Source organism: Pimephales promelas, chromosome 7 (assembly GCF_988280905.1).
Source record: "Pimephales promelas chromosome 7, fPimPro1.hap1.1, whole genome shotgun sequence".
Classification (NCBI taxonomy): domain Eukaryota; kingdom Metazoa; phylum Chordata; class Actinopteri; order Cypriniformes; family Leuciscidae; genus Pimephales; species Pimephales promelas.
Genome location: NC_142775.1, coordinates 21007277 through 21030467, shown reverse-complemented (window position 1 = coordinate 21030467; position 23191 = coordinate 21007277). Strand labels below are relative to the sequence as shown.

At 38.1% G+C, this 23191-nt stretch overlaps 1 protein-coding gene across 2 annotated transcripts in view; it reads right to left on the bottom strand.

Moving 5' to 3' along the window:
* The window catches only part of il1rapl1a (interleukin 1 receptor accessory protein-like 1a), a 96423-nt gene that overhangs the window by 19163 nt on the left and 54069 nt on the right, over nucleotides 1-23191 (bottom strand). For both annotated transcript variants that reach the window (XM_039655854.2, XM_039655855.2), the window contains exons 6-7: nucleotides 15177-15251; nucleotides 469-601 (exon numbers count right to left, since the gene is read on the bottom strand). In XM_039655854.2, the coding sequence (XP_039511788.1) occupies nucleotides 469-601; nucleotides 15177-15251 (208 nt within the window). The remainder of the gene's footprint in view (nucleotides 1-468; nucleotides 602-15176; nucleotides 15252-23191) is intronic.

Sequence of the window (23191 nt, the reverse complement as noted above, 5' to 3'; positions counted from 1 at the left end):
CAATCCCAATCAAAGCCCATTTTTCAGCCCATTTCAAACCCACATGGGCCCCACATATAAATGTCGGCTGGGTTAAAGCTGGGACCGAGATGGGTCTTGTGCATGTTGCCCACTTGGGTCCGGCGTAGTACCAAGTGCAATCCGACATGAAATTTATCTGGGCAATTAACATGGGGCCATTATGTAACCCGCGGACAATCCTACATGGGGCCCATTTTTCAGCCCATTTCATACCCATATGGGCCCCACATACAAATGTTGGCTGGGTAAGCAATAACAAACTGTAAATATAAAAAAAAAATCAGTCTAAGGCGCTGCTTCTATACACCTAATGCGCAATATTCTTGCAATTCTCCTGTTTGTATATGCTTTTCAGTAAGACATCCTTAAATTAGCACATTTATTAGGTTGTTTTTGTAATGATTTTTTTGTGTGCTTTACACTCGCTTCCATTGTGTTCCTTCTTACTTGATTTCACTCTCTCGAATGCGACTCTGGTCCATGTCCTCAATGAACTTCTCTCCTTTCATCCAGTAAACAAGTGGACTGATGTCCCCACTGTACCCGAAGAAGGCTCGGCACGTCAGGTTCAGCATGCTTCCTGCAGGGGGAGATTTGAGATTACACACTGATACCGAACTTTTGTTTTCTGTATTCAATCATTTCTCTGCCCAGAGATTGCTGTCTTATGTAAGAAAATGTAGGACCCATGCTGTGTTTGTGAAGACAGAGACAATTTCCCTGCACCGGCCACTAGGGGGTCTCCGTGTAGTCAATGGCAGCTGACAAGCTTACAATGGCATATTGTAAATGAGACTCTTCAGTGTGCTTAAAAAAGCAAGATCTTTCTTTCTCATTTTTCTTGATATTGCGTTATAGTAGTATACTATTTCCTACTGAGAGCATATAAAATGCAGTTTATGCTAATTACATTTCTATAAGATTTCTTTTAAACACCCTGAAAGGGATAGTTTACCCAAAAATGAAACTTCAGTCATCATTTACTCACAATTATGATGTTGTTCCAAACCTGCATACATTTCTTTCTTTTGAAGAAAAGAAATAAAGCATGCTATGAAGAATGTTGGCAATCAGTTCCAAAGAACTTCCATTGTATTTTTTGTCCATACACGTGAGAACCAAACTGTTTGGTTTCTCAGAATTTTTATTTTCCATAGTAGAAAGTAAGTCATACAGGTTTGGAACGACATGATGATGAAAATTTTACACTACAATGTGTGACACTAAGTTTATGTGCTAGCTCTAATCCAAGAGCTTTTTTTTAAAGTATTTACAAGGTGTAATGATTGATGTACAGTATTTCCTCTAGATAGCAAATACAATGTACTTATTGCCTCTAACTTTTAGTTGAAATTCTTTAAGTTTACTTTCAAAAACTTTGAAAGTTTCAGTATCGCTGAGATCTATATTTGTAAAGCAAGAGAGAGGGGTTTGTGGTTTATATTTTACCAACGAAAATTAAAAGAGCATTGCGGAAGTTCTGCAGTTTCTTACCGGTACTGACACCAGTGGCTGTTAGAGAAATTGCAGCCAGTCTCATGCTCTCAGGCCACACTAGATAAGGTTTTTTTTTTTTAAAACTTGCGAGGAGTTTCCATGAGTGTCTGGATTGACTGGAGGCTGGTCGCTTCTTTATGTCCGCAGAGTCCATTTGAAACACTACTGCTAGCGACTGCCGCTGCTTACTAATGGCTGCCGTATGGATGTAAGCAAGTAAACGAGAACACGCATGACATCACATTTTGTTAATTTTCACGCCAATTCAGACCCGACTCCTCATACAGACTGATAGAGACAACCATGGACAGTCAAGGTGTCATTCTTTCTATTACATTATGGTTGGCTCATAAATGTACAAATGAAGACTTTATCTAAAAGATATTTTAAAATAAAAACCTACACGTAGCCCCTTTAAAAAACAAATGAAGAACTACAATCCTCTAAATCAGTGAGTTTATTTATCAGTTTATGAACATGTTTATCCTCAGTGGTTTGAAGTGCTATTTCTATCTTTCTTTAGTTGCGGTTGAGGTGGTATTTCCGGCTTAAGGTTGTGATGTTTGTCAGTTGTATGACGGTAATTAGGCATGTCTTAGACTATCAACGAATAAGGCCCAGCACTAGGGAAAATCTTGCTCCAGGCCCCCAAAACAACCCAGAAATAGTATCTGTCTCTCACCAGGATGTGAAGAACATGCAGAGCATCTGATCAAAGAGATACTGAGACCATGAGTGTGTAAAACAGCACCATACACGCACACTGTGAATGACATCACGTCACAGAAAATTATCTGATACTGGGTTTGATGTGTTGTTGACATATAATAATAAACACAAATTACATTTCTGGAATGCTAATGTTTAGATATTAACAGTTTCAGACCTTTCGAATGAATTTCATTTAATCATTTAGCAGATACTTTTATCCAAAGTGACTTTTAAATAAGGGAAAACACAAGCTATTTATCATTCAGGAGCATACAGCAACACTGTGCCACAATGTTGAATTTCAAGAGTAAACAAAAGCTAGAGCAGAAGTATAACTGCAAAAGAGTAGAGAAGAGAGATCTGAATTTGATTAGGATGTCAGTGGAGCAAGACTGAGAGGGGTGAGACGTCGGCCCTCTCTGGTCTGTTAATGACCAAATACATTGGTGTGTTCTTAAATTGTGCAGGCTTAATTGTGCTAGATTGAAGGTTGACCAAAACAGCACTGCAGTACTCCAGTCTCAAAATAACAAGATCCTGGATAAGAATAAGCAGCCCCTGTATGGGACTGTATACACGCTAAAACTCCCAAGCAACCACCAGCAACCAAAAAGAAACAAACTAACAACCACTCAGAACACCAGCAAGTAACTGCATAAATTTGAAATGCTGTTATTGCATAAACCTGACTTAGTTTTTTTTTAATCAGTTAAACCAGTCCTGTAAGTCTGTCTGTCTGTCTCTGACTCTTTAGTCGAACTGATCAACCTGACTTTTTTTTGTTAACACTATTTTTTTTTTCTTTCACAGTGGATGCTGAAAAATCTGACAGACGTCCATTGAAACTTTCTGAATCATTGGTCTTTTTGGTCTCTCAAGTTTTCTGGTTTGTATCTTTCTCTCAAACCCTTAATGCTCCATAAATGCTTAATGCTCTATAACCTTAAAAAAAATCAAGGATTTTAAAGCATTAGTTTTACTCTCAGGAAACAACTTTTCTAGGTATTAGGCCACAATGCTTGTAAGGCATATATTCCTTTGAAATTCCTCAAATACCATGTTTTGTTGGTTTTCTTCTTTCTATATTTTTTTGCCATAACTCTTCCTCATGGCTCACCTTAGGCCTATTTATCAAAAATACAGTAAAAACAGTGATATTGTTAAATATGATTACAACTTAAAACAGTCTTCTATTTAAATATATTCTAAAAATGTAATGTATTCCTGTGATCCCAAAGCTCAGTAAAATGAAATCCCTGTAATATGCTGATTTAAAAATAGGATAACGATTGTAAAAATAGGATAACGATTGCGTCATAACGAATCGACTCTCCGTCGCACAGTAGAGAAATTACCGTGTAGACAGGAGGAGAAGCTCGCTGGCAATCGGGGGGACGTGGAGGCATAAAGTCCGATAAAGTCGAGGGAGAAGCCCATAGAGAGTCATAAAGTTGATCCTGCTGCCAGCTAATGGACAGCTAATACTCACTCTCTCCATCTCCAACACAGTCTCATGAAGATGCGTATCTATACCACGAGTGTCATTTCTCGTGGCATTTATACGCCAAAAGTGTTTTTTTCGTGTATATGGTACGCACTAAAAAACCCTGGGTTAGGTTTAGGGGGGAGGGGGGTGGGGAGTTCGTGCGTATAATACGCAAAAAAGTGCGTATCATATGTACGCGAAAATCGCGTGCCAAATACACGCAAAAACTGTTTTTGGCGTATAAATGCCACGAGAAATGACATTCGTGCCATAGACACGAACTTTCATGAGATCGGGCTGCCATCTCTGTGAGATTCGGAAAGGAATTATTCAGATTTCACTCAGCACAGCTACTAGAAGATAAGCATGTTGCTCACGTGACAGGCGCAGTTTGAGCCTGCACAGTACGTCTGGCGATCAGCTTTTAATGGGCTTCAATTTTCTCTGTTGAAATCAATGGGGTCGCTGTGTCCATTTCTTTTACTGTCTATGGTTATTACACCCAAGAACAGAACACCACAGTGGCTTAGACGCCATTTTGCTCCAGCGTATTAACAATGACGGACTATAATGACAGCTCACTCAGGGCGGGTCTGTGTTGAAACGCTACAACCGTTGAAGGGGTGTCTGTTTTATTGACTTCACAAAAACGTACGGCTCAATTTAATTCAGGGGAAAACATATAAGGAGATTAAAACAAAAACACTGGATGGATTTTTTAGCATTAAATGATGGTTGTGTACAGGCACTGCCAACAAACATTTTTGTCCAATCAACTTGTAAAAGTGTATGTACCATTATATGACCCCATTATATGACAATATTCATTTGCAAGCTCATTTCCTTTATTTCCTTAAAATATTTCCTTTACAAATTGTTGTCTCCTCTGTTATCACCACAATCTCGTCTGCCTCCTAATCAGGGGGTAACGCAAAACAGATATCGAATAATTGAGCAATTTCAATAAATCATTTAGGAAGCAGCTAGAAAAAGCTGATGTTTAATAAGGTCTGCCACCAGAGAGAGCTCTAAGCTCTATCCAGGGCCATTGTGCTGTTTTGAGTGTGCTTGAATGAAAGGCAAGTGTACTGAGCTGTTAGCTTGCGGTGTTTCGCTCCATTTAACAACACAGCCGAAATACTGACCAAGCATTCCTTTGCAAACACACACACACAAACACACACACAGAGAGAGAGAGCCATGAATGAACGAATAGAGACCTACGTCAACATTATGACCTTCACTGAGAATTCACTTCACTTAGAGAATAAATCTCACAGCACTGCTGCTTTAGCAGACTGAATGCACAGATTTCTTTGTATCCATCTTTTTTCTCCCCTCCACCAATTCTTCAGCTGATTTGTTCCTCAGCAGTGCAACCCAACGGGGACATGTAAGACTTTAATTATCTGTATAGAATAGGGCTTTGTGAACAGGTACTCCTCCGCAGATCCTTTCATACTCCCTGTCCTCCCCTCATCCTTTCTTTCTGATGTCATAATAGAGACCCTGCCTCAGCACCTCTCTCACCGATGTTACAGCGTGTGTGTCTGACACTGAAAGAGTGTGCAAATGAGAGAGAAAAGACAATTAGTGCAGTTTAATCCATTTTTTAGAGCTGAGCACATTTGAATTGTAAAGGGAGATTCGTGAACAAAGAGAAAGTTTTCTACTATAATCACAGACTCTAACACACATTCGATTTAAGCACTGACTATTCTAAAGGTTTTAAAATGGCCCAAAAGCACACACACTGACACATATGTGTCCCCTCCCCCTCACACAGGCGGCATTTCTCCAGAGGATCTGTTTCAATCTCCAAAATAAATCTAAATCCAGATATATCAACACGTCAGCAGGCCCTTACGTATTCAGCCCACTGCTTCTATTCTTCTCTCTCAGCATTCTCTCTCTCTCTCTCTCTCTCTCTCTCTCTCTCTCTCTCTCTCTCTCTCTCTCTCTCTCTCTCTCCGTACAGCTTTCTTTCGTTGACAGCGGGATCAAACTCCGTCAGACCCCTGGGAGATCATGAGTGGAAATCGCATGCGTCACATGACTTCCTGTTGGTATGTGACTATAGCACAAGGCTGATTAACTGTGGTAGGCAGTTTTGGAGATTAAATCACGTTAGGATGGACTGAGGAGTCAATAGGTTAGTCAATGGATAGTCAATTCAATACATTCAAATGTGAGAACCAATTCAGTTTGCTTTTAAACAAGGTTCAAGGTTTGGCTGGTTAGCAAAAGTAGCCATATATTCTGACATTTTTTTTTTTTTTTAATATTTTTATATCATACGCATATATACCATTCACAAGTGGGTAATATTTTTTAATGTTTTGGAATTAAGTCTATATGCTCACTGGGGTTGCATTTAAAAACAATATCTAAATAACTGTTTTCTATTTTAAAATGTAATCTTTCAGAAATATATATAGAGGGGTTTGGAATGAGGGTGAGTAAGTGATTTTTGGGTCAACTATTCTTTTAAAGGTATCTTTTTATATTTGTATTTAATAGGACTCACATTCTCTTCAGTTACTTTCAGCGTCTAAGAGCCAGCAATGAGGATTGTGCACTCAAATCCCCAAAGGAAAGATAATCAAATCTGGATATCTGACAAACTGCCAGGATGGACACAAATGAGGTGTTTTTTGGGCTGCAAATATGATTTGATCTGATTATTCTTCGAGCTCAGGCTGGGAAAATAAATAAAAATGTCAGTTTGTTCAAGTATGTGTAACTCCTAACAGTTTGTAGATGACTGACTGTGAAATGCTGTGTGTTTGACACGTGTAAGTGTGTGTGAATGTGTTTGAGTTTAATACTCCTCCTTTCTGAATGCAGGTGAGTATGAGTCTGTTAACAGACTGACAGGAGGTTTATGTATGGTTTAAGCTACACCTGAAACTAAACTTTAGCAGAAGAAGGCCGGGTGTTGTGGAATGTCAGATGAAAGGATTTCTTCTTATTATTAAGTGAAGGACAGAGATCAAACAATATAGAGAGACGCAGAGGATATAGTGTCAAGGGTTAAGAATCAAAGAGAGCTACAGAGACATTCAAGTAGAAAGTGAAATGACACTGTATTTGTTGTGTCTCTATGCAAGAACAGATGATTGGTTATAAATGCCTCAAACACCCATACCATTTTCTCCTCGGCCACATGAGAGACTTTTGACTATCAGTACATCAAACCATTTTGCAGTTATTCTGGCTGGGACCAGCCCACTTATGTTTACAAGAAAACAATCTGAAGGGAAAACGCAAAAGTGGTGTTGCGTTATCACTTTTTATTCTGCGTTTAGACGAGCGTTATGGGTGGGAAATCCGCATAAGGAGACGCAAAAGCGTGTGAAATTCTATGTAGTATGCACTCCAGGCGGCTAGGTGGCAATGTGAAGCACTGCCACACACAACACCAAGTCCGTGCCCCTGCGTACAACCTTCACTGTCTAGCAGACTTTTACGTTTTTACCAAGGGGGTAATCCATCAGCCGGAAGTTGAAGCCTCACGGGAGTCGCCAGACTATCATCTAATGTTAGCATCCCATTGACTGAAGAAACATGGCAAGGTATAAAATGCTCCATTACTTTGTATCTCACGTTGCGGCCCCGTAGAAGCCGTTTTTGTAAAAATAGGCTAACGATTAACCACGGGACTTTCTGTCGCACAATAGAGACATTAACGTATAGACAGGAGGAGAAGCTCGCAGGCAGTCTTGTACTGTCTATGATGCAATCGGGGGGACATGGAGGCACAAAGTCAAGGTAGCCCATAGATAGAGAGTCCATAAAGGCAACGGGACAAAATATTTCAACAATGTTTTTGAGGGATTAGTTGATTCAGATTTGTCTTGGCACAGCTACTAAAAGATTTTCAACTGTCAGACTGTCGTCATGCTCAGTTTGATCCTGCGCAGTCGCTCAGACATCAGACAGAAAGTGCAATAATCGGGCTTCAGTCTTCTCCTTTGAAATCAATGGGGTCGCTGTGTTCATTTCTTTTACTCTCTATGGTTTTATACTCTTTAGACGGGAACACGACGGTGGAGTGTTTTTAAGATTTCCACTTTGGAGGGTGGTTTCACTTTTTTGCCTTTTAGCCCTCAAAACGCCGTCGCCGTGTAAATGAAAAGCTTATAATATAATATATAATAAGAAATAGGAACATATTTTTACGTTTTCGTCACGAGCGTTCTCGTGTAAACAGGGCGGAAGATATTGTCTGGATGACATATATGACGAACCAGCATTTATTTTTGTCCGTCTGATCAGAATGATTCTGAAACCGGAAATTACCCAAACACGAAACGAAATATACACAACCGTTAGCAAATTTATTATTAGTTGCTACAAACAAATAAATAAAACAAAATAACCAATTAAAACCAACACAAGACTATAATTTGTCAGACTAAGTCTTAATTTTATCTTGCTTATCAGTATCTATGCTCACAATTTTATATATATATATATATATATATATATATATATATATATATATAATAAACAAACCATTAAATTGCCCCAATTATACTTTTTTTCGAATATTGTAATATAGCTGTTTGTGAATGTAAAAGGTCTGCAAAGTTGCATGCACTTCCAAAGGATGAAGGAGTCATGCTGGAATAGATATGGTAAAACTGACGCCATTGTTACTGTTTATATCACTGTTTATACACGCTATGAAGAAGCCTCTGGAGCTGAAATTCAGTTTGGTAATGGCCGTTTTGTTTCCGACACGCCCTGTAAGCAGTAGACCAATTAAAACAGACTGAGCCGTCTGACCACTCAAAGCAGAGGAAGCTCTCGGAAAGGAGGGGTTTAGCCATTTCAGACACTGACAAAAAGGGGGAAACTGCAATGTATATTATGAGAATATCAAACTGTTTTCTGATCTTGCAAACCTATTGTAGGAAAGCTTTGAAATAGCATAATAGGGGCACTTTAAACAAATTCATACACTGAAATCCTAACATAACACCTTGCAGTTATAATATAAAATTCCACATTATACATTACACTTAAATAAAACAAAATTATTCATTAGATTCCTATAATAACGCAATTTCAGTTAGTAAAAGCCCTGCTTATTAGCCAACTGACATGGATCACAATGGGGCCAACTTTGCAAGATTCCTTGCAAATAGACTTGTACTACATCCTTCATGTCCAACAGCTTTCTTCCTAGGAACATTCTTTGAAAAAAATTTTTTGAAACATTTTTTTCCCCTCAGATATTAAGCTAAATCTCTCAGAATGAAAGTCATATGGGATTGGAATGATATGGAGGGCCAGTTAATGATCACAGAATTTTGGGTGAACTTTCCATTTAAAGAGGATACCAAAAAATTGCTAGTGCATGAAAGGTCGTGGCGGCTCTATCAGGGTCATACGCATGATTAGAAATCATGACCTTGTGGGCCAAAATTGTGTGACAAAGGACTCTGGATTGGACTGAACACTTCAGAATAGAGATAACACGACTTCTCTGTCAAGTCATTCCTCTTTTGTGCTCTCCCTCTCTTTCTCAAATTAAGCTGAAAATGTACATGCTCAAAAATGTGAAGCAGATAACTAAGCTGCTGCTCATTGGCTATTACGATCCCTCATTTGCCTATTTGCGCATTACATACAAATGTTTATTAAACAAAGATTAGATTTAAATTAACAAGAAATAGCACAAAAATAATCATTTAATTCATCATTTAATCCACAGCTGTGGCCAGATAGCTGAAAATGGGCTTGTAAACCACAGATATCTGGTTCCAGACTATTTAGCCCAACATCCTAACAGCAGAAACACAGCTTTTGCACTGTTCCTTTAAGGATATCAGTGGCCAATCTTACCCAATAATACATTTAGATGTTTATTTAGAGAAATGCCCTCATCTCCCGATGGTTGCTTAGCAACAACTGTATTATTTTGGGCTAGGGTGATTAATATTAAGAAGAGTTCTCTGAATACCTCAGCACAAATCCTCCCCACTTCTGAGTTAACGTATGTCTGTGTTTCTCTGTGTGTGTGTTTTGTGCCATCTGTGATGAAGCAAAGCAAAGGCACACAGCGAATACATTTAAATCAAGTTAAATAATGTTTAGTTAACCCCCATGGTCAATTGAGATTTACTTTTTTTTTTAACACAAAACCCCCAATGACTCTCATATATAAGGGTCAATGACAAATAAATCTTAAAAAGGGTAGATTTTAAAAATCCTTGTAATGCATATTTTTGAGTCAGGAACAATGTTCAACAATGACTCACAGTGTCTACAGTGCCTAACACATTTTATTTTATTCATAATTATTGTATTCCAGTGGCTAAGGATTTATTATCTTTAGCATCTGATTTTACTTTTAAATACAGAAAAAAATAATCATACTGTTATAAAAGATAATGCAATGCAATAAATATTCATAATATTTTTCAGCTATTTGTTCACTTTTACCTATTATTTGTTTCAATCAAGAATTTACATTGTTGACAGGGAATATGCTGAACACTGACGTTTTTTTTCTTCTTCATTTCAATTACATATAAAAATAATAAAAGTGTACCGATTTTTTCGGGACGTCTGGTCACCCTATGTGGAGGCACACGCGCAGTCTCCACTCGGACGCGCTCTTCAATCTATCGCCTTTGTGGACTCTTTTTATTCATTCCGGTTAAATCACAAAATACAAAGCACATAAACTGAGAAATATTTACTTAGTCGATCAACAAGATCGCCAGGTCAGCATCTCTGTTGCATCCAGTGCTGCTTTTTAGCTCGCACCAATAAGTGAAAAGCCCCATCTATGGAAAAGCCTGACCGAGTGGGACTCTTGTCTGGTTCCTCATGCGGTCAGATTAGCTTGTCCTTTTCCTTGTCTCTTGGGACAGCATTTTCTTAGTTATTTTTCCATTTTCGAGTATCACATCTGAAATGCGCGCAAGTGTCTTCGTCCCTCATATGTTGTTGTTGATGTGTGTGATGTCGTTGCCGTAAAGCATGCCGTGATTCTCGCGAGATTTGTCGGGGGTGCTCCTCTCAAACTTGCATTGCTGTTTTTATCAGCAGCGTCTCCCCAAGCTTTACTACCAGGATGATTCGCCCTACTATGAGTTTGTTTACCACCGAAATGACTTTGAAGCTGTTATATTAAGGTACAATTCTTGCATAGTGTGCCTTTAATCTACCTTAATCTCAACCCAGCACACACATGTATAAAAAGCTTTTCCAGAGATCTACTTAGCATCCATTACAGTAACTTCACAGCAGTTCAATGTCAATTTGACCTGTTTAAAAACATTTGTGAAAAACTAGACTGACAGGAGTGTACACCAGTCAAAAAAAATGTTAGCATGTGAAAATTCATTGCATTTATTAATGGTTTGTATCTGGGTTCTCTGAGACTCCAAACAAAAGTAATGAAGCAATTTTTCATAACGGACGGTTGATGCATGTTATCAAGCTGAAATTTTGTTTATAATCAGATCTTATAAGATTAGAACAAGCAAATGGTGTTCCACCCTGATACTTCAATGTTTATTGGTACATTTTTCGAGCCCTCAGGAGCTCTAAGACCCCAAACAGAACATGAGGGTTAAGATAAACTCTCATCAGTCTAAATGCAATGTATAAAATACAGATAGATAGTCAAGTCTCTCCTGTTCATTTATATCTCTTCAGCTTGGCTATTGACTGCAAAGGGACAAAGGAAGAAAGGTCACCTTTTTTTCCCCTATTTCCATGTTAAATGTGAATCAGCCCAGTCTCATTTTTCCCCCTTTCTTTGTTTGCGATTTTTAAGTTGTGCTTTTGTGTGTGTGCGCACACACAGGTGTGTGTGAGTACCCCTGTTGTCATTAATAATGTTTGGATGTGATGGTTTTACACACCTCACACTATCAGTCTCTCTCTATCCTTCACTCATCATCCCATCATCTCACATCATCATCTGTTCCGCATCTATGGCAGGGAGCATGAAAAATGATTTCGATAGCTCATATCTCATAATAAGCATGTTTATAGCAAAGTAATGGCCATATACATCATACATATCACATAGTATTACACAGTGGCATCAACAAATGCTGGAAATAACTAGTATTAGACCAGGAATATCCTCTTACCTGCAAAATACTTATAAAACTGTGTGTGTGAGTTTGCATGTGTGTGTGTGTGTGTATGTCTGTATCTGTGCGTGTCCAATAAGATTTCTGCAGGAAGTGCTCAGCAAGGAGTGATTCCCTCATGAAACGTCCTAAAAGCATTAAATATTCTTCCACCAGCTCAGAATTCTGTCTCCATCTCGCTCTTTAATACACTTCTTTCCTTGAAAATCGCTCTCTCTCATTTCCATCTGTCGCTAAATTTCTTTCATTAGATTTTACCTGCAACTTACATCTGCACGCCACATATTTGAGATTATGAGTATGTATTTACTGGTTCATTTTAAAGGGGTCATGAATTGAGAAATTTGGACATGAAAGAGGTCATTTTACTGTAAAAACACACTGTAAGTTTCAGAATCAAAACTTACTTTTTTTCTCACAAAAGCAGCTTTTATTAAAAAAAAAAAACTCTAAAAACAACTTGTTTCGGATTTTATCACATTATGATGTAATAGTGCGGCGAAAGACCGCCTCTGCAGAAGAAAACGAATGCCTACTTCTACATCATCACGTCTTTGGCGACGTTCACTGGCACGTTAATGTCGATAAGATGCTGGATCACAGGATTAAAAATAACATCACCTTCCAGAGGATCCTATATCCTATTTAAATTAAAATTCCAAAAGTTCCCATGATGCAGCAAATGATATAGAAAATGTAGAGATTTCATTTGAATTGAAATTGAACTGAGAAAAGGGAGAGATGAAACTGAACACTTTACAACATTCACAATCACAACACAACAAAGCTTGACTCAAATGGTTTCTTTCTATTATACTGCTAAGCTGCCCACAATGCACACACGTCTAAGCCTCAAAATTACTCATCATGTGGTCAGTGTCTCCAGTTGATGAGTGGTGTCCTGCTCTCTCTCTGGTCATTCTGAAGGCAGAACATGGTCAGCGCTGCCACAATATGTTCCAATCTGCTCCTGTTTCCAACATGCCTGGATTCAGAGCCAACGCCAAACAAACAGACGCAGCTCCATCCACCACATATACACACTCACACACACGGTTCAGTTCATTGCACATGCTAACAGACTAGCGCACATGCGCGTACAAGCACATCTCTGTCCATATTAAAACGGATGGTACGCGTGTGTTAACATGCACAAGGAGCTCAGATCAACACACACACACACACACACACACACACACACATACAGTGAAATCCAAAAGAAGGCCCAGTGAATGTTTCAGCACCATATGGAGCGGCTATTGTTGGGAGACAACAGCAGATAATTAGCATAGAGGATTTGCATTTATGAGAACGACTTCCATTCAGAGCGTAAACAACATAGCATCATAATGCTGACTATAGCAGCTATCTGTCTAGCAGGGGAACTCCTTTCTCAAACGTCAACACACACACACACAGACACACACAGCTACTGCTGAGTTGGTGCATAACTGTGCATGGCATGAGTTTAAACATTTTCGATGAGTCTCCTTTAGGAACAGTTTGACGTCTTTTCAATAACAGAAACAGATCACACATTTGTTGAAATTGTTTTGCTTGTGCTTTTTTGAGTAAATCCATAATAATCTCTCTCGTTTTACTTGCACAATTGTTAGCACAAACACAATGCAAATACAAAAACCACACCGCTATGTTGGGAATGGAATTCTACTGTACGGCTTACTCCGCAGTATATGCATACTGCCTAGCCTATTTAAAAATTATAGTATGTGGAAACAGTACACCACTTTAAGAGGGAAATTCATGGATTCAGAATGAATTGTGCCCACTATTTGCATAAACTTTTGCTATTGTTTTAGCACCTGATTCAGTAACAGCACTTCAATTGTCCTGTGCACACTTCCATCAGCAAAAATTGAGTTTAAGTTGTAAAGGGTGCAGCAGTGAACTGCAATTAAGGGTTATTTTGCTGGGACTGTACGAGCAACTCGCTATTTACAAAAAAAAAAAAAAAAAAAAAATTATAAAAGTGCAGTCAACTGCACCAAACACCTGGATATATGACTGATTATAACATTCTTCTAGATAATTTCATAATTATTTAATTAACTGCTGCCATGATCAGTAGAAAGTGTTTACAAACATTTTTAAAGAAGTATTCATTGCATTTTTTATTCAGTATTCAAGTATTCATTCATTCAATTATTCAAGTATTGCTTCAAATTTTGATGATTTTGTAAAAATAGTATATATGCATTATATACACTACCATTTAAATGTTTGCGGTCACTAAGTTTGTTTTGTGTGAAAGAAATTATTACTTTAATTTAGCAAGGATGCTTAAAAGTGACAGAAAATAAATTTATTATGTCACAAAAGATTTCTATTGCAGTTTTTTTAATCTTTACATTTATTAAAAATTCCTTAAAAAATTGTAACACTGTTTCCTCAAAAACTTTAAGCAGCACAAATGTTTTTAACATGTAATAAGAAATAAGAAATGTTTCTTGAGCACCAAATCAGCATATCAGAATGATTTCTGAAGGATCATGTGACACTGAAGACTAGTGTAATGATGCTGAAAATTCAGCTTTTCCATCACAGGAATAAATTACATTTTAAAATATATTAAAACAGAAAACAATTTCATTGCCATATTACCACTTTTTTACTGTATATTTGATCAAATTAATGCAGCCATGGTGAGCTTCTTTCCAAAACATTAAAACAATATTACAGACCCCAAACTTTTGAATGGTAGAGTACACTGATAAAGTGTATAGCACTTGACAGAAGCACCATGCGTCACTGGTGCCCCCTCAAGATGCCCTGGTTATTTTGAGAAATGAGTGATGTGACAAGCAGACGCAGTGTTTCTGAATAAAAGGCAGCGTCTGCTTTGGCTAAAATGGCGCAACCGTTGAAATTTGATTGAATGTTTAATTCAGCAAGCATCTCGGAAACAAAGAGTTATTTTTTTGTTTATTTTTAATCCAGGTTTGTGCATATTTTTTGGCAGACCCATCAAAAAAATTCTTCAACAAGACAAATCATGAAAAACCATGATTGATATCACCTCCAGTTCTTTTGTCACTCTGGAAATAAAAGGTCAAGTCAAGTGCAATGCATCATGGGATACAATATTGCTGGCATTGTGCACTGGTTCTATACTACATCTTTTTACAAATGTAATAGGTAATTCGGGTAACCATCCATTCAGAAAATTTGCATACTGTGCACAGTATACATACCTGTATTACATACTAAGTTCTTTCAAAAATAGCACATGCCCACCCACCCACACACACACACACACACACACACACACACACACACACACACACACACACTCACACTCAAACGGAAGCTGTTCTTACCGAGCTGCACATCCATGGCGAGAAGCTTGTTTTCAGAGGGAAACAGAATCCTGGGGGGCTCTTCAGTCAGAGGAGCTGAAACAGACACAGAGCGTTATTTTTACTAAGTGACATCAAGCACCTCTGATGAAGCACACACTCTCTCGCTCTCTGCCCACACGTTCGTGATTGGATGAGTAAACTCCAGCATCTCGCCATCAACATCTCAGCGAGAATTGTCTTGGTCTCCCCAGTTCTCTTGTTTCTTTTCTTTTTGAAGAACCCTCCACCCCCCATAAATCCCATCCTTCTCTCTCTCCAAATTTTCCTCTTCCCATGTGGGCATGATGCTCCAAATTCCAGCTCATTTCCTTCGAGTCAGAGGTGTGTAGGCTACGTGTCTTTCTCTCTGGTGATTATGCTGAATGTGTTTGTTCAGTTGGCTTTTCCCAAGCACAGGATTGCTGTATGTAATACTGCACGCACCATGCCACATACGTGCGTGTTTGCATTCAGCATTATGTAACTCTTAAAAATCGAGGATGTATATTTGTGTTTGCCGCAGCTCCAGATTGGTTCCGGGCTGAGTGTGTGTGTGTGTGTGTGTGTGTGCATGACGTGGGGGGTGCACTTAATAGACAGCGAGCTGGTGGAAGTTTAAGCCGCGCGATCGCTCATCCAAAATCCAATTTTCACTCGGCGGAGGAAAGCGCACTGGCCCCTCCCGACGGATTATTCCGGGTGACTGACGGATAGCAAACAGCAAATTAATGAATTATGCTTCCAGAATATACACATCTCACTGTTGACCCATGCAGCATTTTCCCTGTTAAAGTTATAAGGGAAATCGACACATTGGAACAGTAAGATGGTGTGATTTAAATCACATTATGAGAAAGCCTGTATCAAACGGTCTAGCCTAAATCACAATTTAGTTTTATGCTAAAAAGAAAACATCAAATAAATAAATCAAATAAATGTCATCTGGTAATGCTTAATTTTAGGTAAAATAATATATTAAAGGGATAGTTCACCCAAAACATGAACATTTTGTCATTACTTTAGGTCTCAACGCTAATGATTTTTTCTACTGGCCCGGCTGAACGCTGATCCATTCGTTAAGGAAGCTTTTCAGTGTCGTAAAGGGTCATGAAACCCTAAACCCGATTTTAACAGAGGTATGTGTATTGAACACCATTGAAGACAATGTTAGCATCTGTTTTAAATTTAATTTAATAGTAGGGGGAAAATTGTTCGATTTTTGTTTTGTTTTTCCCGCTATTTTTGTCTTCCGGGGTTTTAAAATCTTCATTGTGTCCACGTCACAGGCTGTGATATGACAGTCCACTGTAAGTGCTTTGATGAATCATCGGTGTCTCATAATTATTCATGAGAGTATACGTGGATCTTACCAATGACAGACATGTCAAACTGTGATATCACGTAGTAGATGAGCAAAAGTTCCAGTGTGTTGCATATCTTTTCCCGCAATGCTGCCAGGGCTAGACTCTGGCTGCGGGCGGTTGGTTGGCCACCATAAACTGTGTGTGTGTAGCACTAGCACGCATTTTTGAAGCGAGAAATTTTGTATCGGGAACTGGAGAATGGTGGATTTCAGCCTAGTTCACCTGGTGAACAAGGCCGAAATCCTCCATTCTCCAATTCTCGATTCAGCTGATTTGTTCGAAAATCTGATTCATTCAGTAAATATACACCGTTTATATACACAAATATACACCGTCACCGCTTAGAGATGCAAAACAGTGCTGTGGACTTTGTTTGGAACTATTTTTATTGGCCGAATAGAGCAAAAACACGCGATTTGATGTCTAAAATGTAAGTCACTTAAAGCTGCAGTAGGCAACTTTTGAGAAAACGTTGACTAAGCCTGAAAATTTGAACAACTTTTTTTTGCGGTGCCTGCCGTGAACACACAGGCTAGTAAGCATGCAGGGACACCAAAGACCAAAGACATGGCACATTCACTAGTAGGGACGAAACATCAACAATAACAAACTTGGTCCTCAAATCATTACGTATTTTGCAAATTTATAATGCACCGTTCCTATAAATTATATATACTGTAGGTAGTAATATAACGATATATATTATATAACGATAAGACAATATAATGATAATGTAACTTATGTAATATAATTCAATAATTATTCTAGCGATATGTAGGCCTGATGCTAGATAAGGTTTGCTAGTACATTTGTAATGGGGTTTAGTTGTTTTGGGAAAAAGGAAGACGGGAACCGGCGAATGTTCAACAAGTTTAATAATAAATATACAAAATACTTAAAGTATTCAGAATCATAGATTATTCTTTTTGGAAGTATGACCAACATAATAATTTTCATCAGAAAATGTCATCTAAACCAGTACGAACCATCCACTTTTGTTCTGGTTCTGACATTGCAGTAAATCGCGCTGATTAAATAAAAAATATATATAAGTTATCATATCACGCAAAACCGTGCAAATTATACCTTGTTCTAAAAATGACAATGTTAATGTCAGCAAGCATTGCGTGACTACATGTAATGTCCTTCTGATATGCATCCTTGTTTTCGCATAGGGCGGTTGCAGTCCCTTATTTCTGTAGCCGAAGTACGAACAAAGCCTTTTGCATTTTACTGCGGGTGAATCTGTTGTCACTAGTGATTTGAACCTTTTTGGATCTGCCATCAAATTGATATGTTTAATTATATCAAGTGCTGTGAGAAAAGGCTATAAATCTCCACCTCCAACATCCTCACACGCAATATAACATACTAGCCGAGACTCCTCCTTTATGTGTATAGATGTGATGTAATGACGCAAAGACATGCTCGAATCTCCTCCAGAAATCCACCAGTCCCACTGGAATTTAAAACATTATTACAAGCTCACCGCGTTAAATCGAGCCAAGGCAAGCAGTTTTGAACACTGGCTGGTTATGTTTTTTTCTCAAATATGTTTTTTGGATCATTTTTAACCCAAAAAAGCTACGGACTGTAGCTTTAAATTGTACGTTGTATAAAATCAATGTCACATTTGTAATCATTCTGATATTTAATCTTCGTGTAATATTGGTTAACTATTTTAAATGATATAAAAATATAAGATGTACAGGGACATTCCCTCCCCCTTATCTTAAATCTGGCGGCATTCTAAATGCATTTTAATTAACTAAATCACGGTGTAAAAGCATACACTCTATGCACACTCTATAGTCTAATCTACCAGGCTAAGTTGTGTGAATTGAGTGCACTCCATAGGTGTGTTTTTATTTGTTGTTTGTAATGAGAGGTACATTAACGATAATGTTAAATCAACAATTACAATAACATTATATTACAAAAACCACATATATATATATATATATATATATATATATATACAGTATATATATGGCACACCCATAAGTCACATCACAAAACTACCCCAAACTGAAACAAACCCAACAGATGTGAATTATGTAAGTATTAAACAGTGGGATAAGTGTATGCCATCACATTTATATTCCAAGTTCACATTTTCATAGCATGTTTAGATTAGTCCTATCAGTTTGGGGTAGTTTTGTGATAATAGAGAGAGATGGTTAGCCAATCGGATGTTAGCCAATTTTTAATTTTAGGGTGAACTATTCCTTTAAAATAATTTGTTTTTGAGAATATGAGAGTCTTAAATGAGCCTGTCAAGACTGTAACTATCATAACATGCTTTAAACGCAGCTTGAGGACATGCAGAGATTGAGAGGACGAGAGAAAAGAGAGAAGGCGAGAAAGAGAGAGAGAGGATGAGTCACCATACAAATTGCTTGCTGTCTGGTAGAACAATTACACAGCTAATCTGAGCATGAGCAATGTAGTGTCACCACGACTCGAACCCACAACCATGACAAACACCCTCAATATGAAGATGCTATCGTCTCCATGTCTAAAAGTAAAAAGACAGAGAAGAGAATTCACTAAGATTGAATTGCGGCCACTGACAGCACCATTTATTTTCTAACACTGTCTGCATTGTTTGAGAGCCCAGTTCACTAACGTCCACAAAATCGGTGCTGAATTTAGATATAAAGGAGGTCTCTGCACTAAAAAGCATCAAAATAGTTAAACCTGATTGTGATAGTGAATAAGCAGCTATTTTTTTGCATTAAAATACTTGATGCAAAAAGGAGCAACTGTTTAGTGAATCTGTCCCTGAGAGAGAACACAGAGAGAGAGATGAAAAGAGAGAGATAGAGTGGAAATGTGGGTTGGCTTAGAAGCAAGGGATGAGTGTGACGGAAGGATAGCGTGATGCAAAAGAGGAGAGAAATAAAAACACTCAAGCCAGCACAGTGGGGAGACTGGTTATACTCAGCAGGGAGGAAGCTACAACCCAGAAAAAAACAACAAGAATCAGTCCGTTTTTAAATTCCTCCATGCTCTGTTTGTGAGTTATCCTCCTCTTTCACACACACACACACACACACTCATCCGTAGAGTAGTTTCTGTGTGTGAGATGTGTTCACGGAGTTTGAAACTGATATATTGACAGACTGCGAGTAGGAGAGGTGTGATGGCGCAGGATCCCTCTGAGGTTCACAACTCTTTTTCACCAACACAGACACACACACACACACACACACTCAAACTCTCGTAAAACGTTCGCATACAAGTATTTAGCCCCAAAAGGTAACTGGACATAAACATCTATGTATTAGATGCACATTTCAAAGTTGGAAGTCTGAATTCGAGTGTCTCTCAATTGCACTTTTCCAGGCACATTCTGGATATTCTGATTTTACGAATTGAACGAGACACAACATCACTAGAAGCACCCGATGAAATTGATGGGAACTGACTCAACAGCATTAAAATTATCTTGCAATCAGCTGATTGAAAGTAATAGCAAAAATAAGATGCAATAACATTCATAAATCATTGTTTCATAGTATGGCTTTAAATGTTGAAATAGTTTTAAGGGCCATTGTCCACTTCCACATGCACACTTAAATTGTATACTTTTTAAGATGGGAATGAGGCAATATTAATATGAATTATTATCTTTATAATTAAATTAATTAATTATTAAATACAAATATGATAATAAAATATTATTATAATATACACAACGGTTCAAAATTAAAACCAAATACTATACTTATATAAAATATTCTATTCTATTTCATAAAAATGCTGAACTTTCTATTTTGTAACTACTAAATGTTGTTTGGCTATTATTATTAATGGTCACCTTCTTTTTGGATCATCAGTCAACAAATTCTCTGTAAACACAGAAGGTTTCATAATGATCGCACACGGGGTGCAGCTTTAATTTAAAGATGCAATATGTATTTTTTTCGCCGCTAGGGGTCGCTAACCTCTTACAATAACAAAGGTTGATGCGTAGGTTGATGACGCAAAATTACAGTTGAATTATGGAACTTGTCGTCAAGCTTATGGATCTAATAATGCTTATGGGTGAGTGAATACATTGATGTTTTTAACATGACTGTTGTGAAGCAGGGCGCGATTGCTAATGAGAGACTGATATCAGCGCCACACACGAGTCCCACGGGTTAGTTCGAAAATACATTTTGGTCGAAAAATAACAAAACAACTTTATTCAGCATTGTATTTTCTTCCAGTTCTGTTCCAGATCCGCGTTTAGTGACGCTGATGACGTAAGACGCTGCTGACGTGTTATCAATGCGCCCGAGCTTCGTTTACAGTCTGAGGGAGACACACGCTGTAAATAAAACAATCTTTGCAAACCTGACTAAGGATTTCGACACAGAGGACGATTTGCAATTTTTTGCCCAGCCATATTTATTTGAACCCGAATACACAGATACACCAGATATACGTCAACAGCGTCTTATGTCACCAGCGTCACTGAACGCGGATTGACAACAGAAGACATACAGTGCTGTATAAAGTCATATTTTTTTGTTATTTTTGGACCAAAATGTATTTTCGATGCTTCAAAACATTCTAACTAACCCACTGGTGTCACATGGACCACTCAGATGCAAATTTCATGCAAATTTGTGGAGCACCGCTATACAATAAATTCTTTTTCAGTTAATATTAAGTTAATATTAAATAATTGTTTTGCAGGACTTTTTTTTTTTTTTAATTTTGCCTCCTCAGAAAAAAAAAAAAAAAAGTCTCCGATTCTGATGTAGGACCCAGACAGTTATTTTTAATCTCTTTCTGTCATAGTTCATATTGCATAACTCTTTGTGCAGTGCAGGGTAAATAATTCACATGCCCCTCTGACTGCTAAAACACAATTTTCCCATTACATATAAACCCAAAACAAGGGAACATCTAATCAAAAACACAGGTCTGAGAACTTAGAACACAGATGTAACCCACACCTAACAGCCTTACTTAGCTGCGGCTTAAACTACAACATAAACCTTGTGTGAACTTTAGCCTGCAAAAGTGTCCTAGCATTAGCCAGAGAGCACGGTTCGCTGGTGAAACTAGGGCAGATTTGATGCTTGGGAGAACACGAGAATGTATTCATTGCGATCACTGCAGCAAACTGCGCTGGATACGATTCACTTTTGTAGCGCATTCAAAATATCTGACTCTATTTTCAGTGATGACAGAGATTTTCATGCTATGTATTATTCCTGTTCAGATGTCCTTGAGAAATAAACTGTGAGATAAAAGGAAGCTCTGAGGGGAAGAACTACTGGAGTGGAATGTAAAAAAGGTGGAGTGTGTGTTACTGCTGTGTGTGTGTGTGTGTGTGTGTGCGTGTGTGTGTGTGTGTGTGCAGGGCCGTAAGGTAATTGGGTAAAAGAATTGTACAGTTTTACGTATTAGGACATAATAATAATAATAATAATAATAAAAAACATCTGGTGGTTAGCAGGTCTTAAAATTAGGTAAATACAACCTTGGATGAACAACAACACATGACACTGTGGTCCTGCAACCTAAATGAAAAACAAATAAAATATGTTCCTATTAGGATAAAATAAACTGTATTCATACTTAGAAATACTAGCTATGGCCCTGTGTGTAGAATAAAAACAATAGCAGTCTCAGAAATTCCCCAACATGCAAAAAAATTAGAGTTTGTGTGTGCATTATTGGGTGACTAAGAAAAGAGATAGGTTGTCACACTCTCACTTAGCGTCATCTGTAATTATTCCTTAATTTAATATGATTACATAACTCTCTACTGATTACGGGCACATGTGCACACACAAAATACACACACACACACACACACACACACACACACACACACACACACACACTTATCTTGTCCTGATTAGACTTGACAGATGCAAGGTGTTGGGAGCATGTGTAAAGAACGTGCTGTTGCAGCCCCGCACTACACTATTGGGGATTTCAAGACAACGGGGCTCCAATCAACATGGAGATCAATGAATAAACAAACAAAACACTCTCTCACCCGTGTATCATTTTGTAACCATTTAATACCTACCCTGCCACTCAGCTTCCCCTGCAGACTACAGTACCCACAAACCCTTCTGTCATCTATGGGCTACTGGACTGGATCTGAGCAACTGTCCTTGTCTGACCGTTTCCATAGAGAAGTGGGAAGAGCACAAGGTGGTACAGGTGGGAGAGGTAAAGTAAGGTTGGCATTGTCCCTGGAACACACTGTCGCAAGTCCCTCCTGGGTACACACGCTTACACTGCTCCAAACCTGCCGTTGGCATGGACACCACAGAAGTGTCCATGGAAACCACATTGTCTGAACTAAAATAGCAATAGGAAATGCAAGCTACTTTTGGAAACTGTTTTCCAACACACAGCTCTGCATCCGGAAGCTGGACGCCTCTTCTAAAATTATTCTAAAATTCCTTGGCAGAATAAAAATAAAAAATGTGACAAATGAGATATAACTAGGGGTTTTGTTTTTGGAGAAAAAAAAATCTGAGAAGCAGGTAAATTGTGTAAAACTGTCAATTTGATCTCCATTGTAATCACATTGTCTTGGGCAAATAATCAAAATATGAAAGATTTGTGATTTATTTCCTAGAATAAATGACTGATAGTTTGAAGAAGATT